This window comes from Heterodontus francisci, chromosome 37 (genome assembly GCF_036365525.1).
Source record: "Heterodontus francisci isolate sHetFra1 chromosome 37, sHetFra1.hap1, whole genome shotgun sequence".
NCBI lineage: Eukaryota > Metazoa > Chordata > Chondrichthyes > Heterodontiformes > Heterodontidae > Heterodontus > Heterodontus francisci.
The window spans coordinates 11590909-11609155 of NC_090407.1; the positions used below are offsets into that span (position 1 = coordinate 11590909).

At 41.2% G+C, this 18247-nt stretch overlaps 1 protein-coding gene across 2 annotated transcripts in view; it reads left to right on the forward strand.

Annotated features, from left to right (window-relative positions):
- The window catches only part of LOC137352064 (probable pleckstrin homology domain-containing family N member 1), a 48382-nt gene that overhangs the window by 22962 nt on the left and 7173 nt on the right, over positions 1–18247 (forward strand). For both annotated transcript variants that reach the window (XM_068017113.1, XM_068017114.1), the window contains 5 exons: positions 2466–2529; positions 6448–6581; positions 7644–7790; positions 13229–13315; positions 16571–16646. In XM_068017113.1, coding sequence (XP_067873214.1) covers positions 2466–2529; positions 6448–6581; positions 7644–7790; positions 13229–13315; positions 16571–16646 — 508 coding nt within the window. The remainder of the gene's footprint in view (positions 1–2465; positions 2530–6447; positions 6582–7643; positions 7791–13228; positions 13316–16570; positions 16647–18247) is intronic.

The following is an 18247-nucleotide window of genomic DNA, read 5'->3' on the forward strand; positions in this document are numbered from 1 at the left end:
TGGTACAAGAGGAAGAGCATATCTCTTTTTTCAGCAATACTTAATATAGAAAAGGTTGCATTTATTATAGCGCCTTTCATGACCACAGGATGCCACAAACTGCTTTATAGCCAATGAAGTACTTTTGAAGTGTAGTTACTTATCAAATCTAAGAAACACGGCAGCCAATCTGTGCACAGCAAGTTCCCATAAATAGCAATGGGATAACGACCAGATAATCTGTTTGTATGATGTTGAATAATGGGTCAATATTGGCTTGGACACCAGGGTGAATTCCTGTGCTCTTCTTTAAAATAGTGTCTCAGGATTTTTTACATCCATCTGAGAAGAAAGGTGAGGACTTTGTTTAAAGTCTTATCCAAAAGGTGGCACCTCCAACAGTGCAGCACTCCCTCAGTATAGTGCTGGAGTGTCAGCTTTGATTTTTGCATTCAGGTCCTGGAGTGAGACTTGAACCCACTATCATCTGACTCAGTTGAGAGTGCTACCCACTGAGCCATGGATGATACCTGCAATGTTCCTGTAATGGACTCACAATCACCTAAGAGAGAAGGTAGGGTGATTTCCTGAACTTCCAATCCTGCCAGACTGGGCAGACCTACTCCAGGAGGTCTGCCTAAAACATGACTCCCCTAAAGATCTCAGGTAGAGTGTAGAACCAAAGGAGAAGATGTCCTCTACTTAACAGTGAAATTGTAATACCGTGTATGAGGAATCTGTGTGCAAGGGACATGTGTGTAAAGCAACATGTGTATACAGAAGACAGGTGTCAGAGATACCTGTACATAGGAACATAGGAGCAGGAGTAGGCCATTCAGCCCATCGAGCCTACTCTGCCATTCAATACGATCATGCCTGATCATCCATTTCAATGCCTTTTTCCCACTCTATCCCCATATCCCTTTATGCCATTGGTATTTAGAAATCTGTCAATCTCTGCTTTAAACATACTCAATGACTGAGTTTCCACAGCTCTCTGGGGTAGAGAATTCCAAAGATTCACAGCCCTCTGAGTAAAGAAATTTCTCCTCATCTCAGTCCTACGTGGCTTCCCCCTTATTTTGAAATTGTGCCCCCTGGTTCTAGACTCCCCAACCAGGGGAAACATCTTATCTGCATCTACCCTGGCTATCCTTTTAAGTATTTTGTAGGTTTCAATGAGATCACCTCTCATTCTTCAAACTCTATATAGAATACAGGCCCGGTTTCCCCAATCTCTCTTCACAGGACAGTCCCGCCATCCCTGGAACAAGTGTGGTGAACCTTCGTTGCACTCCCTGTATGGCAATAATATCCTTCCTAAGATAAGGGGACCAAAACTGCACACAGTACTCCAGGTGCAGTCTAACAAAGGTTCTATACAATTGAAGCAAGACTTTGCTACTCCTGTACTCAAATCTTCTTGCGATAAAGGCTAACATACCATTAGCCTTCCTAAATGCTTGCTGCACTTGCATGTGCATTCGAAGAATGAGAGGTGATCTCATTGAAACGTACAACATACTTAAAGGGATAGACAAGGTAGATGCAAGTAAGATGTTTCCCCTGGTTGGGGATTCTAGAATCAGGGGTCACAATTTCAAAATAAGGTGGAAGCCACTTCGGATGAGGAGAAATTTCTTTACTCAGAGGGTTGTGAATCTTTGGAATTCTCTACCCCAGAGGGCTGTGGAAGCTCAGTCATTGAGTATGTTTAAAGCAGAGATTGACAGATTTCTAAATACCAATGACAGAAAGGAATATGGGGATAATGTGGGAAAAAGGTCAACACATCATCTTGACTTGGAACTGTATCACAGTTCCTTCACTTTCAGTGGGTCAAAATCTTGGAACTCCCTTCCTTACAGCACTGTGGGTGTACCTACCCCAAGTGGACTACAGCGGTTCAAGAATGCAGCTCACCACCACCTTCTCAAGGGCAATTAGGGACGGGCAATAAATGCTGGCCTAGCCAGCAACACCCTCATCCCTGGAAAAAAAAAATTGTTAGCTTTCAATGACCTATTGACGAGGACACCCAGGTCCCTTCGTACATCTACACTTTCTAATCTCTTACCATTTAAGAAATACTCTGCACATCTATTCCTCCTACCAAAATGGATAATCTCACATTATTCCACATTATATTCCATCTGCCATGTTCTTGCTCACTCACTAAGTCTGTACAATACCTTTGTGTGTGAGGGACTGTGTAAGGGATGTGAGTGTAATGAGTGCAAGTGTGAGTAACACATGTGTAGGAGACATGTGTGTAAGGGCCACATTTCTGATTTCTTTGCAGTACAATTAGCAGGAAAACTGTGACAGGGGAGAAAGGTTTCCTGTGAAATGATTGGTGAATAACAGAAGTATAAAATGACCAAAAAGTTAGGAGGAGAACACAGAGCCAAAACCACACCACTTCCTGACTCTGGATTGAGCTGAGAAAATGCTTACATTTCATTAATACCCTCTTTATTTTCCAGGGACTCTTACCACTGTCGGGGATTTCAGTCAAAAGATTATTGAAGAACACTTTTGAAATTACTGGTAAGAGCGAAAAACACACATCTTCTTGACTGGAATTGAGCACTTAACCCCTGGTGTCCTGACCAATATTTATCCCTTCAACCAACGTTACAAAAATAGATAATCTGATCATTATCATATTGCTGTTTGTGGGAGCTTGCTGTGTGCAAATTGGCTGCTATGTTTCCTATATTACAACAGCGACTACCCTTCAAAAATACTTCATTAATCATAAAATGCTTTGCAATGTCCTGAGATTGTGTTAGATGGATCGAGGGAAAGAGAATTTAGCTACAAGGTTAGGTTGGAGAAGCTGGGGTTGTTCTCCTTGGAGCAAAGGGGATTGAGGGGAGATTTGATAGAGGTGTACAAGATCATGACAGGTTTAGATAAGGTAGACAAAGAAAAGCTGTTCTCATTGACTGGGTGACACAGATTGAAGGTTTTGGGCAAGAGATGCAAGAGGGATTTTTACACAGCGAGTGGTAATGACCTGGAACTTGCTGCCAATGAGAGTGGTGGAAGCAGAGACAATCAATGATTTCAAAAGGAAATTGGATGGGCACTTCAGGGAAATAAACACACAAGGCTACGGGAATAGAGTGGGAACTGGACTGATTGGATTGCTCTACAGAGAGCCGGCGTGGGCTTGCTGGGCTGAATGGCCTCCTTCTGCACCATAATGTCTCTATGACTCTAAATGCAAGTCTTTTTTTCTCATAACTACACTCAGGTGGTCAGATTTCAAAAGCTTCCAAAAACCAAGAAAGTTTGCTGGGAAATTTAATCCACAGCCTCCTTTGAGGCTGTAGGACTTTGAAGCATATCTGGACAGCCATCAGAGATGCTTCTAGACAGGATGACACTATTGGCTCTGCACTCAGCAGCCATTAACTTATTAAACCACCTTTTGTACCATGGAACAGGTTACATGGGTATATTAATGGCCTACAAACCATCAGCTATCATATATATTCGCTGCACCTTGAAAAATCAGCTAACTCCAGCGACAGGACAGCTGTCCATCCATAATCTAAAAAAATACTGTACTCCCTCTTTTAGAATCTAGTTAGTACCTTATTTAAACTATTAATTTTAATTAATGCCTCTCGACCTCAGCTCTCACTCTCTCCCACTCCCACTTGGACTCCTCCTTGCTTTTTTTTTTAAAACACCAGAACAGCACCTCTTCCCTCACTGAACTAAATTCCTAAGTTTAGTACTCTGTAGAAGCAGTACTCCATAGAAATGGACTCCTTGCTATTTACTCCAGACCACATATAAAAAGGAAATTACATTTATATAGCAGCTTAATCACACCTTCAGTCTATCCTGAAGAAACTTGAAATCAATGAATTACTTTTGGAATACATTGGCTTGTGTTGTGTAGGTAAATGTGTCAATTAATTTGTGCACAATAGGATCCCACAAACAGCAATGAGAAAAATGAGCATTTAATCTGTTTGTGTTGGTATTGGCTGAGGGGCAGGTGTTGTCCAGGGCACCTTGCATTTCTTTGAATAGTGCGATAGGGTCTTTTACATCCACCTGTTGTTCAACATCCCATTTGAAAGGTGGTGTCTCCTACAATGCAGCACTCCCTCAGTACTGCAGTGAAGAGTCAAGCTCAGATTTTGTATTCAAATCTATAAAGTGAGGCTTGAACCCGCAACCTTTTGACTGAGAGTTTCAAATGTCACACTGCTCAAAGGTGGCCTTTCAACTGAAAGAGGCCAAACATTTGTGTGATGACTGTTAACCAGCTGCGGTTTCCCTTTAGAGAGCAGCAATAACAGACAGGTTTCTCCACAACTAAATTTGCTCTTGTCTTCAAAATGATATTATTGCTCTTGGTATTCGCTTCAGGTTTCCATATATTCATCAAAACATCCCCCATGACAGGTGAAATTCACCTCTGGGACCTGGGATCACATCCAGGCCTGACTGATTGAAATCTGCTCTATCGGCTAGCCGGAAAGGTATCACATGGAATAAGTTTTGGAGTCTCAATCCAATTCCTAATTAGGAACGGGCCACAACACAAACTTTTCAAAACAATGTAAAAGAAAAGAAAGATCTGCATTTATATAGTACCTTTCATGATCACAGGACATCCCAAAGCACTTTACAGCCAACGAAATATTTCTTGAAGTGTAGTCACAGTTGTAATGTAGGAAATGCAGCAGCCAATTTGCGAGCTCCCAAACAATGTGATAATAATGACCAGATAATCTGTTTTTGATTGAGGGATAAATATTAGCCAGGACACTGGTGAGAACTCCCCTGTTCTTCTTCAAAATGGCACCTAGGCTCTTTTACATCAGTCTAACATCTCATCTGAGAGATGGCCCCTCCAGCAGTGCAGCACTCCCTCACTAGAGTGTCAGCCTTAATTTTTTTGTGCGTAAGTCCTCCAACCTACAACCTCTTCAGAGACAAGAGTGCAACCCACTGAGCCAAGGCTGATACTTCAAAAGTGTAGTCACTGTTGTAGCTAGGTATGAAGTACAAGTATATCTAACAAGAAATACAAATATGTCAATAGTCAAGGAATTGGTGTACTTAGGACATGTACTTGACTATTTTTATTCATTCATGGGATGTGGGCATCGTTGGCAAGGCCAGCATTTATTGCCCATCCCTAATTCTCTTTCATTATATATTCCCCCTCCCTTAAGGGCAATTGTGTACTAAGTGTACAACTGAATCTCTCAAGTTTCTTTGCATAGCCAGCTGTTTGTCATTGTGCTTCCTGTCAATCACAGCCTATGATAATAACATCCAGACTGGATCTTAACCATTTTGTTAATGGTTTTAACAGATCACAGTTGTAATATTGGGCAGCCAATAAAGAGAATAGACAAGATGTCATCGCTGGTTCCCATTCTAGTGTCAGCAGAATAACAACATAGGTAATAAGATGGAGACGGACACACCCTCAGGATTGTCTGCTCCAACACAATGTGAACCTAGAATCGTCTTTCCTCAATATTAGTGTCAGTTCTGGGAGAAGTAGTGAGTCTATCCGAGATTGGCATAAAACATAGAACGAAAGAGCATAGAAAGAGGCCGTTCGGCCCATTGGGCCTGTGTCAGCTGTTTGAAAGAGCTACCAATCCAACTCCCCAGCTGTTTCCCCATGGACAAGCAAATTTTTTCTTTTTCGATATACATCCAATTCCTTTATAAAAGTTATTACTGACTCTGCAGTAATATTCTATTAGAGGAGCAAGTCTGACAAAGTTTACCCTGCTGAAACCAAAATGTCCTACTGGAATATTTCCAGAGAATCTGGAACCCAACCAGGTTGCAAAGGCAAGTCTGCCTGAAGCTGCAAGACTTGAATACTGTAGCATACAGTGTAAAGGGAGTTACCAACTAGTCCATTCAGGGATCAAGCAGCATCCCAAAAGAGAGACAACAGGTAAAGAATCAAGAGCGACCAAACCCCAGTAATGTTCTTGACTTTGGCAATGGAATATCAGGCTGGTTGAGTTCAAGAGCAAATCCATAAAATATGGGAGAGACTGATGTCTCCAGGAGAACCTCTCCAGTATAAAGTAAAAGCTGGGACAAATGCAAACTCAGGAAGCTGCCACCGTGATAGGAATTTGTGAGTTATGCCATAGAAATGGGTGATGAGAAAAGCTAGAAAGAATCCATAGATATGAACATCTTGATATCTGTCATGCTCTTCAATGGAGCAAAGAAAATATTGTAACTTCGACAATGTTGGGCCTTCAGTATATGGGAGATTGTATAGAGGTTAAAGCCAGTGAAACTTGAGTATATGAGACACTAATTAGAAGCTGAAGACAGTGATTCTTGTATCATGTACTTTAAGGGCAGAAGAATCTATTCTAATATAACACACACTTGTGCAGCTCCATGATGGAATAGACTTTCAATCATCCTTATCTTTCTCTTTTTTCTCATTAGGGTCAATGTTCGACTCTAGGAAATTAACTTGTTCAAACTCAGAAGAGTTTAGCATATGGATGGCTCATTTGCCAAGAAGAGTTAAGAAGGCCTCCATCTATCGTCCACATAAACAGCAAAAGTTGTCTGTTCTGGTAAGCAATGTGGTGTCAATCATCAGCATAGAACAGGATAGCAAGTTTTAAGATTTAATGTTTCTCTGATGTGGCGTTGAACCAGATAGTTTTGAAGAGTCCTGGATTCAATCACTGGTATGCATTAAGCCAACTAGTGTCAGCCAGAGCATGAGGAGGGAGACTGCAATTGGCATCAATGATTGTGCTGCTAGGGAAGGGGGAATTAACCAGGGTTCCTGCTCCTGATCACTATCCAATGGATCTTGTTGGAGACTGACATGTATTTGGTTGTCAGGTGATTCAGGATTGGGCTGTGCTTTGTTGCCCTCATGCTGGAATAGACTGCCAGCACCCAGTGTTAATGGTGACTAATGAAGATCAGTCCTTCAGGCAAGGTGGAAGTAGGCAGTTAGTGCTCAATGAAATGTACTTCAGCAAGATTCAGCACTTTCAGGAAAGGAGGTGAGAAAAAAATTGGGAATGAAAAAGATATTCAAAAATTCAATGGAAATAGGTAGGGGAAAACATTGCAATTTAAAATGAATTCTAAATCAAAAAATGATTTTTTGTTTTATAACTCGATTTGAGAGGATTGGGAAAGGAAAACAGGCAAGCATATAAGGAGCAATGGGCCAGACATAAACCATGCACCATTGACATCAGAGTCTCCCTCTTTGGGAGGTCACTGTTACAAACCTATATCTCACTATTGAGGGGTATAATATGTACCTGTGAATTGCATCAGTCTATGCAACTCCCACTTTGAAAGGAACTGAAAATGTAAAGATAAATGGGTCTGTTATGGATTAATGCAAGTTATTTGAGTTGTATTTCTGGAGGTCCGCTAACTCATTCACCACCTTCATACTGACTGGAAAGGGAGCAGTGAATGGAACTTAAATTTTTCCAGCCTGTTTGCAATTTGACCGGTTTCCTTGAATTTTCGATAGAAATATATTAAGAAACTAGGTTTTCCTTTTTGAACTCTGTAAGTGCATCCAAAACAATGAATTCTTAGAAAACCAGGGAAACATGGCTCCATTTTATTTAATCTTGTTGTCAATTGATTCTGATTACCAGGTTCCTTGTGATGAGATCTGGAAGAGGCAAGAGCTGGAAAAATATTTGCTACAGAACCCCATTAAAGACTGGGAAGGAACTCCTATCCAACATCTGGGAGACATCATTTACTTGTCCATGGTGCAAATCAACTTCGCGCAGAGTCAGGTCTGCTGCATTTTCTTGTTTAAGTTAACAAATGTACCTTGGCTATACGTTAAGAATAACTCGACAAACAGGAAGTACATAGGACCTCTGGATATCCAAAAGCACTCATCACTAGTTAATAATGATTTTTGAAATGCTGCATGTAGGCAAACATAGCAGCCAATTTGTGCTTGAGTGGATCCTACATAGAGCAGATGAGATGAATGAATTGTTAATCTGCTTTTGCTGGTATTTATTGCGGAGGAACGTTGGCCAGGAGACTGGGAGAGTTTTCTTTACAGGTTCTTTTACTTTGACCTGAACTAACAGAGGGAGCCTTTGATTAACATCATACCTGAAGGAGAGTGCCTCCAGCAAAGTAGCACTGTCTCAGTACTGCATCGAAATGCCACCCTAAGTTATGTGCTTACATTGAGAATCAGGACCATACCTTGGAAGTAATTTTACCCACCCATCTGGCCTGATTTTACTCTCTGTCGACTTCAATGGAGATTTAAAATTTGAAATGTGGGAGGTGGGGGGGAAGGGGGCTGTAAAACGGGTGGCTGATCTGCTCACGTCAGTTTCCTGTTAGATGGGTTTGTTTAAAATGATCACCTTTTTGCCCCAGAGGCGAGAGTGATATCAATTGAGACAAGCTTACACATAAACGAGATTCATTTAAGTAAACTAATTCAAGCAATTTTGGATCAGCTTTTCTCTTATTAGCATTGGGGAACAAAGATATTTTGCCCCCTGAGTAAAAGTGCATCCTCAGAACGTGATATAAATCTACATAGTGAAAGAATTTGTTTTCTTTAAGATGCACTGTAATGTTCACACTTTGCATGCAAAGCTATTTAAAGTTACATTTGCCCCTTACAGTTAGGCCATGCTCTGGGAGGTTGAGATTGTGGAAAAAGGTAGTGTAGCAACTTTCAGTGAGACAGGAGACAACATAAGTGCATGGTAGCTTCATGGCCTCATTATATACAAGCTTGTCCTTAATTAATTTCACTTTTGCCTTTGAAGATTGTGGATTCGAAACCTGCTCCAGGATTTCAGCATATAATATAGACACTGGTATCGTACTGAGGGAGGTGCTGTTTTTTTTCTGTGATTGTAAACTGAGGTGGATGTAAAATATCACATGGCACCAAAAGAAGACCCTGGTCCTAACCTTTGTGCTATAGCCAATATTTTTCCACAATCATTCCATTTGCTGCTGTTGAAATCATGTTGTGTGCAAATTGGCTGCTTCTTTTGCCAATATAACAGTTACTGCCTTTCAAATGTAACATTGGCTATGAATCATTTTGGGATATTCTGAGGCATGATGAACCACTATATAAATACAAGTTCTTTTTAATTGACAGCCATGAACATTTGGGCACAGTTAATATAATTCTGCATAAATGATTGTGCACCTGGAAATATTACATACTGAAATAGAAACTGATAAAATGACTCATGTTAGACTGGGCAGTGCAGTCATGGGTATCAGCTCGTAGGACAGTGAGTATAGACATTAAGAAGATGTAATTCTGTTGGATATTTAATACTAATTGAAAGTGAAACATAAAACAATGAGAATTCCTGCTGTATTCAACACTGAATTTGCTGCTGTTTGCATGAACAAATGCAGCTCTGGGCTGTCCGCCTTGTCAGTTGCTAAGTGCGATCTGAGGCTCAGTTGGTAGCACTCTTGCCTCTAGGTTAGAAAATTTTGGGTTCCAACCCTACTCAAGAGAATTAAGCATAAAATCTAGGCTGTCCCTCCAGTGCAGTACTGAGGGAGAGCTGCACTGTCTGAGGTGCTATCTTTTGGACAGGACATTAAACCAAGACCCCATCTGCCCTCTCAGGTAGTTGTAAAAGATCCCATGGCACTATCTTGAAGAGCAGGGGAATTCTCCCTCAACTAACATCACTAAAACAGATTATCTGACTATTGTCACATTGCTGTTTGTGGGACCTTGCTGAGGCACAATTTGGCTGCCAGGTTTACTAAATTACAAGAGGAACTACACTTCAAAAGTATTTCATTGGCTGTAAAGTACTTTGGGACATCGTGAAGTGGTGAAAGACGCTATATAAATTCTAGTCTTTCAAAGTCTTCAATGAGGAAGTGTTGGCTGCTTCGCATACATTTTCAGATCTTTCACTGAAATCGTAACAGCAGCAAAGAAACTCAATGACCGTATTGGGCAGTGTGAGACTTTTCACTGGCTCAGTTATCAGTATTAGGAATTATTCAAGGTTGCCAAACTGTGAGAAGGTTCCCCAGACTGCAAGAGATTTGGATTCACTGCTATTTCTGTTCCCCCTAAGTTAGTACCTTTGACTATAAGCTAGACATTCGTCTTTCTCTTCCAGGATCAAGGTTCAGATTCAGTCAAGCCTGGTAGGATGAAATTCTGCAATGTCTGCCAGCTTTAAGGGTCCGATGCAAAATTCAAGTTCCTGCAGGCATAAGGCTGCAGCACAGAACTAGCATTAAGTCATCAAAACAGCAGCTTGCCTTTGTCGTAGTAAAATGGCCCATGGTGCTTCACAGGAGTGTTGCCTAACAAAATTTGATACTGAACCACGTAAGAAGACGTAAGGGCAAATGACCAAAGGTGTGGTCAAAGAGATAGGTTTTAAGGACCATCTTAAAGGAGGGGGGAGGCTGAGAGGTTTAGGGAATGAATTCCAGAGCTTAGGGCCTAGGCAGCTGAAGGCACAGCAACCAATGGTGGAATGATTAAAATAGGAATGTTGAAAAGGCTGGAATTGGAAGAGCATAGCTATCTCGACATCACAGCCACAATTAGAAAAGTCACAGGATGACTGATTTGGAAATCAAAAAACCGTCACACTGATGCAGAACAACTTATTGTTGAGGGATACAGATGCAGCTAGGTAGTAAGTGTTTTACTCTGCATTCAACTATATATCTGATCTGCGAGTGCTTGAAACTGACTCTTGGTGCCGAGAATGGTATCCATCTTGCTGCGCTCAGAATTGAAACAACAAAATGGATTTTTAAAAATGGCCCCACTCTTTGTGAAGTTAGGAGTCCTGCAAGCCTGCAAGTTTGACATGAAAGGAATGTCTTAATGTCAGCTGTGATACAGTGCTTATCTCTCTATTGAACACAGGGTGAATATTACCAGTTAGCCGCAGGTGAAAATCAGAACCATTTATATTGTGTCAGTTTTGCCTTTGCACAGCGCAGAGGGAAAGTACTGGCCACAGCACAGAATGTGACGTCATAGGTCAAACACTGAATTAACTGTAAATATGTTCATCATAAGTTCACAAATTTTGCAATAAAAAATATTTCCACAGTGTCTAGCTAGCATGATTGTGATAAATGTCTATGTGGTTTTTACAGGTGAATTTTTAAACTGCATTCTTTTGTCTTCCATTATGTGTACCCTCTTCTTTACCCTCATCTTTGAAACTTTTTAAATATTTCTCGCCCATTGTTTTTGGTCTTCCCAACTGGAAAAGCAGCCAGGCAACTCGGTCCAAGCTGATGATTAACATCATTCTATATATGCCCATTAGGAGGTACATGAGAGTAGCCTGGGACAGCTCAGTTTCCTATCTCTCTGTCCCTCTCTATAGAAGGAGTTAGCCTGCACTCTATCTATCACATGAGGAACTTCAAGCACAGGATGCTGTTGCCCCAAGAATTGTGGCATCATTGTGCCACTAAATCCATGTCACAAGGATATTGAAATGTTTTCAAATTGCGTCTTTCTCTGCCTCTCTCTTTGACCTGCCGTCCTGTACCTGCTGCCTCATTCTTTCCTCTCTATTTCTTCCCTATTTTTCCTCTCTCAGACACTTTAGTCTCTCAGCTACTTTCACAGACTGTCTATGCTTAACGGTTCTCTTGAAGGTTTTTGCCCCCAATTCTCTTCTGTCCATTTTTCTCCCCTCTTGAAGGCCCTGGCTCTTGCTGGAGTTCCCCAGCTCCCAATAGCCTTCTTGTAATTGATCAAGGGGCTATTATTCTTGGGTGAGCATGGATTGTGAGTGGACGATAGAGAGATTGACAGCCAATCACGATCCCGTCCTCACTTGAAGTCAATATACCATGTATCTTTCAGCAGGAATCACTGGAGAGTGATCAGGGATGGAACTGCAAGCTGATGTTCTCGATTCTCCTCAGCTCATAGATGCTGAAGCAACACAAACCTAGGATCTTTCTGTCCTTTCTGTTCTTTATATCTGATTTACCCACTAAACTATTGGAGGAGTGGCGGTGCGGGATGGAGGGGCATTCTTTAGAACATGTGCCAGAACAATTGGGAGCACTTTCAACTCTGAGGCAGATGGTTGTATGTTCAAGTCCCACTCCAAGACTTGAGCACAGAAATCAAGGCTGACACTCCAGTGCTATCTTTTGGATGAGATGCTAAAACCAAGACCCCATCTGCCCTCTCAGATGAATGTGAAAGATGTCATAGCACTTTTCAAAGAAAAACAGGGCATGTATCCTGACCGATATTTATCCCTCAATCAATATCGTCAAAACAGATTATCTGCTCATTATCACATTGCTCTTTGTGGGAGCTTGCTGTATGCAAATTGTCTGCTGTGTTTCTGACATAGCAACAGTGACTGCACTTTAAAAGTATTTCCTGGCTGTAAAGTGCTTTGAAATGTCCAGTGGGTGTGAAGGTTACTATATAAAGTCTCGTTTTTAAAGTGTGCTTGGTAATTTTTCCATTTGGGGTTTGACTAGCCCTACATCAGTGCTTCTAGGGATGCTGCAGATATTCTCCACTCAAGGTTTTGCTTTGGTTTCTTCACAGTCTATCCCTTGGAGTAGCATGGGCCATTGGAAGGATTTACAGGCCGGTTAATAGTCTTATAGGTCACATCAGAAATATTACTTCCATGGCCATCAAATTTTGGCGTGGGACTCAAACCCAGAGCCTTCTGGCCCAGAGGCAGGAGTGCTCCCAACTGATCTACAAGCCCCTCTTCCATTCAATGTGGAATGCCTATTCCTCCAGACTTGATGATCTCACACAGTAAATGATATGGCCCTGTCCACTTTTGTGGCCTGTAGCTCTGAGTTTTATTCCATTCCTACTTTGTTTTTTATTGATTGTGTGATTTTTGAATGTACTACATTTTGTGTATATTGGTCAACGTTATTGTAGAGAAAGTAGGGAAAAAAGACCCAGACATCCTATAGATGGCTTTTCTTCTAAGAAAGACTGTCAGCTCCCAGCTCCTCAGCCTCAACCAACGCTGAGCTAAAACAGCTGCTGGGGATATGTAATGCAACCCTGTGGACAAGTACCTGACCTTGATACCTCCCCACATCAGGACTCTTGTAGTATTCCAATAGTGTTTTTTGGTGTATACTCTTATAAATGTCAACATGGTTTCTCATTGATATCAGCACAGTTTCTCAGCCTCAATCTCTTTTAACTTTTATTAAAATTGTACAGATATTTGAAGAAAGGATCATGGTTTTATTTCCTGACGATCTTATTATACTTTCCACTGATGAGCAGAAAACCACTGTTCAGTATGAAGTAAGTGTTTCATTTATGTCAGCTCCTACTTTAAATTTATGCAGAGGTGAAAGCGCATCACACAGAGGAAATATTTCAGGTTCATTCTGCAAGACAAGGACAACCCATAGCTCCTAGTCAGCACGACAGACAAACTTCCCAAATCCCTTTCCTTCATTCCCCTCCGTTGACACTTCCAATACCAAGTTCAAACAGTTCATAGATCCTTTCATCTCTTAAAACTGAGACAATCTGTTACAACCAAGTGAGGAAGGGGTCTAGGGCTCCCCTCTCAGCCTTTTTCTGGTTTGGCCGTAACAGGTTTAATTTTTAAAACACGGTGTTTTTAGTTTCCCCTCAGTGAGTCCTTGCTCACTGCTCTCTAATTGTGATTATAAAAAAATCAACCAGACAGGTTTTCTCAGATTTAAACAAGAAAGCTGCAAGGTTATTAACCTTAAAACTCTAATTCTAAAAATACTTGATGACGCTAGCATGCATACGTGATAAACGCACAAAAATAGAGACTGTTCTAGCCATAGTCCCAAAGGACCATAGGCATCTCTCCCCGCCAGAGAGAGAGAGAGAGATGGTGATGTATAGCTTGCGGGTCACCACTCCTCAAGCATGGGGCAAGGTGAGGAGGCAGGCTCCATGAACTACCACAACCGGTACAGGGATTGAACCCACACTGTTGGTGTCTTTCTACATCACACTCTAGCCATCTAAGCTAACCGACCCCCATCACACAAGTAGAGACAGAAAAGGAGAAAGAATCAAAGGGAAAAGGCTTGAAGCAGTAGATGGAATTTAGTTACTGGATTTGGATTAGGTGTAAAGTCTTTGAAGTAAGTCTTGCAGTTCTCATTGGGGCCCATTGCATACTTTCAAACTTGCTTCGCTGATCTTCTGTCTTGAGACTTGAGTTACTTGCATGGGTCCCTGTAACTTTGCGTGAGAGAGAGACACACACACACACACAGAGGTGCTGTCTTCTTGAAGTTCACTTGCAGTCTCTTCCCCAAACTGTTTTGTGTCAGGCAAAATTCAAAAAGCCCCAGGTTGGCCAGCAGGTTAGTCATGTACCTCGCTCCTTGTTTAAAGCAGCCTCACCTGCAAGATTTGTGGATTTCTTCAAGCTTACCAGACACTCTCAGTGGTGGTGGGGCGGGGGGGGGGGTTTGCTGTGTGGTAGAGGGGGTGGCTTCCGTCACTCAATCCATGGATTTACCACTGACTCAACCCCTCTCTGGCCACAGGATCAGGCTGAACCAAACCATGTGAAGCCTTGATGTCCTGTTCGACCCTAAGCTGGTCCTCAAACAGCACATACTACTGATCACAAACACCACATACTTCCACCTCCAACATTTCTGCTTCATCCTGCTGCCACCAAAACCTTCACAAGTTTATCCCTTCGACACTCAATTTCTCCAATTGTCTCTTTGCTGGCCTCCACCCACTATAATCTCCAACTTGTTCAAAACTCTGTTGCCATAACTTGACCTGCACTAAGTCCCGTTCACTCATCAGCTCAGCTCACATATCAACCCTCTCTTCACTGACCAATCTTGACTTCCTTTTCACTAATGCATTGAATCGTCACTTCAAAACCCTCTACAACTCAATCTACCTTATCTCTGCAACTATAACCTCCTCTGACCTTGTATTCCCTTTCATACTATCTGGAACTTTAATTGTGGCAACCTGTCGATCTCCCCTCCCTTCATCCAAATATTGGTGTGAGAGAGTTCAGTCAGCTCAGTCACAGTCTGCTAAATTGCTAAATCCATTTGCCACTTCTTTCCACACATTTAAAAATCTTTGCAAAGCCAAATTCTCTACTGCCACATGTCAGCTCTGTTCCATTATTACTTTTATCTATTGTTCTCAGATGCGCTCAAAGTTAATTGAGATTTTGCCCAATTTAAACCTACTATATAAATGCAAATTGTTACAGTTGTTGTAAATACAGCAGAGAATAGACTGAGATGTGTTATTTATAATTAGATAATATAATTAGAATCATTTCTTAAAAGAGGAGAATCATTCAGGAGAGTGGGAGTCACAATGGCTCAGCAATGATCCCTCTCTGCAGGCGTGCATGGTTGCACAGTACTTGTGAAGGTACCGTGCAGGCTGCTCACAAGCTGTCCTCTTTAAGATACCATGCAAGAAAATTTAAAGGTACTGCGAATTGAAATAAACAGACGGCGTGCAACAAAGTACATTTTAGGGATCATTATATTTTGTACATTACAACAGTGATATTACCTCAAAATTACTTAATTGGCTGTAAAGACACTTTGGGACGTTTTGAGATCACTATATCAATGAAAGGCCTTTCTTTAATTTCCTTTAAGCAGATTGTTCTCTGCAATCTGGCTTTTTATCACGTTCACACTGATGGCGTTTCCTCACAGATGGTTGTCAAGAGTTGTCTGCCCTGAAAGATTTGCGACACTCCAGTGTCCTTATCAGAGGACGAGCCCTTCCGATGCAAATTATTTTTGTACTCGTTTCTCAAAATAATTCAGAAGACTCAGCAGCTTGGCGGATGGTTTGCGGTGTTATTGGATGGTGTGGGATGATACTGATCAGCAGGTCCCGGCTATATTCCCTGGTCTGGGCTGAATTAATAGATCTCACCTAGGATCGCAGGGGTGCTGCGACAGTCCTCAATACTCCTGAGCTGGGGCAGGGGAGGAAAATCACACCGGGTTCCCACTTCTGATCAATGTTCAGTGATCCCTGTTGAAAAGCATGCATGTGTGTGAGTGTCAGGTACAGACAGGGCAAAGCTCAAATAGACCACTGTCATTCATTACCTCGACTCACACACACAGGACAAGCAGCGGGCGAGTTGTTGAAGCACTGCTGGTGCCAGTATAAACATACTCCAGCAGGAATTGGCATCTTCAGGAAAGAAGGTGGTTCAAACAAGGGAAGATTGGGTGATATGGAAAGACCAATGTTGCTGTGGTAAAACTATTAACGTATTTTAAAAAGTGAAATTCGTGGCAAGTGCTTATCTCAAGATCCTTACTGTATTGAAGATTTGTTTTAGTAATTTTCTTTAAAATACAGCTTTGTTTTATTGAATGCTGTACATTGCCCATTTCTTCAAGTATGTAGATGATATGGTCCGATCCCAATGTTCCAGAGCAATGAAGCCAGGATAATCAGTGTCCTTAAAACCTAATGATCCTAATAAATGCATTTGGTGATAGATGTGAAGGAAAAAACAGATCTTCAATAGTTATTTTGTCCCACCAGGGCAGACTTCCTACTCAAAGCATCAGAGCTTTGGAAAGATCAGCTCGCATAGGGCACCTTGAGTTTGAAATTACAGGTCAGTCTGTTCTTACACTGTTCATTATAACACACACCTCCCGTTATTTGTTGATCTGATTTTATCCAGTGGAAATCTTGAACCCACGGGTCAGCAACCTTTTTTTACCTTCTTTTACCTGAAGAGCCTTTCTAAAAAAAAAATGCTGGAAAAAAAACTATTGGGAACTACAAGATAAGAATTCGGCATTTCTAAACCAAATACTTGGCAAAATTACCAACTGTCTCTGGTAGAACGCATGATTTGCATGTATAATAAATAAAATACATGTATTGAATTTATGTATCAATAAAAAAATGAAATTAAAATAGACCTAATTCTGAATAATCATGTTTTTGATGTTTTTTAACTTTATTTTTGTCAAACTTTAACTTAAGACGCATAGAATTAAGACAATTTTTTTCAGCTATTGATTCTCATGATAAAATAAAGCTTCTAATAGCACATTCAGAATAATTTATCGTCTCAGCTATATTAGGAACAAAAATGGTCACAAACATAAAACCTGTTCCTCGAACCAAAGGCATTATCTATAATCATGGTGTAGGTGTACCACTCAAACAGGTTTATTGAGAGAACAATGATGTTTTTTTTATGTTAAAATAACCATTTGAAACCGGAAAGTACAGCATAATGATTAGCTTTTTATCCCACAATAAAAACACAGCTCTTCCTATTTTGAGTTAAATTTTTTAAAGCTTCTTTCATGTTAATGTGACCCAACTGGAAAAGGTTGGGAACCACAAGTGAGATGTTAAAGAGCTGCCTGCAGCTGTAGAGCCACAGGCTGCATTCCCCTGATCTAATCTCACGAAAATGAGTCTCTGTTCTAATGAATCTACTTTGTAAACCCCCATGACTTTGTATTTCGGAACTTAGTGGAAAACGCATGTATGAATTTTCAGTTGGACAGCCATGGTTGAATAGCCTGTGACAGGTCTAGGAAGTAGCAGGAGTGATGCAGTTTACTGTTGTGTTTTGCTCTTTTGTCAAAATTCAAGTGCTCACTGAGACTGATTGAAGAGAAATCTTTTGAATCAGATCCACATCCCTTGGCGAATGAAATGGAGCAGTCCCTCTACAGATCAAGCATCTTGCAAGAGACATGTACCTAACCTAATCCAATATGCTAGCCCACAATCCACGGGGTTGTAGCCAAAAGGCCACCCGTTATATTGTGCCTGGCCTTGCTTAGTAGGTTTTGCCTCCTTTTACAATGAGTCCCAGCTTAGTTTTATTTTTTCATTAAAACATTTTTTTAAAGTGATCTTGAGATCTCTCCACTAACAAACCACAAGCTCAGCCAGTAGTTTTGCGGATCTATCTCCTGGAAAGCTCCGAGCTCATCTCCAGACAGGTCAGCTGAAGGATATTGGTAGCATTCATGGAGCTGGCTAGGTTTGATCATCCTGCCTTCCTGGCTAAGGAAAGCAGAGGTGGGCGGGTATGTGGGTGGGATTGGGACTGGGACTTATCTGCCAAAAAACTAAACTAAAGTAGAACTCAAGTTGATTAAGAAATATTATGGTATCTTAGAGTATCCAAGATCTCTGCACTCCTCCAATTCTAGCCTCTTGCATATTCCTGATTTTCATCGCTCC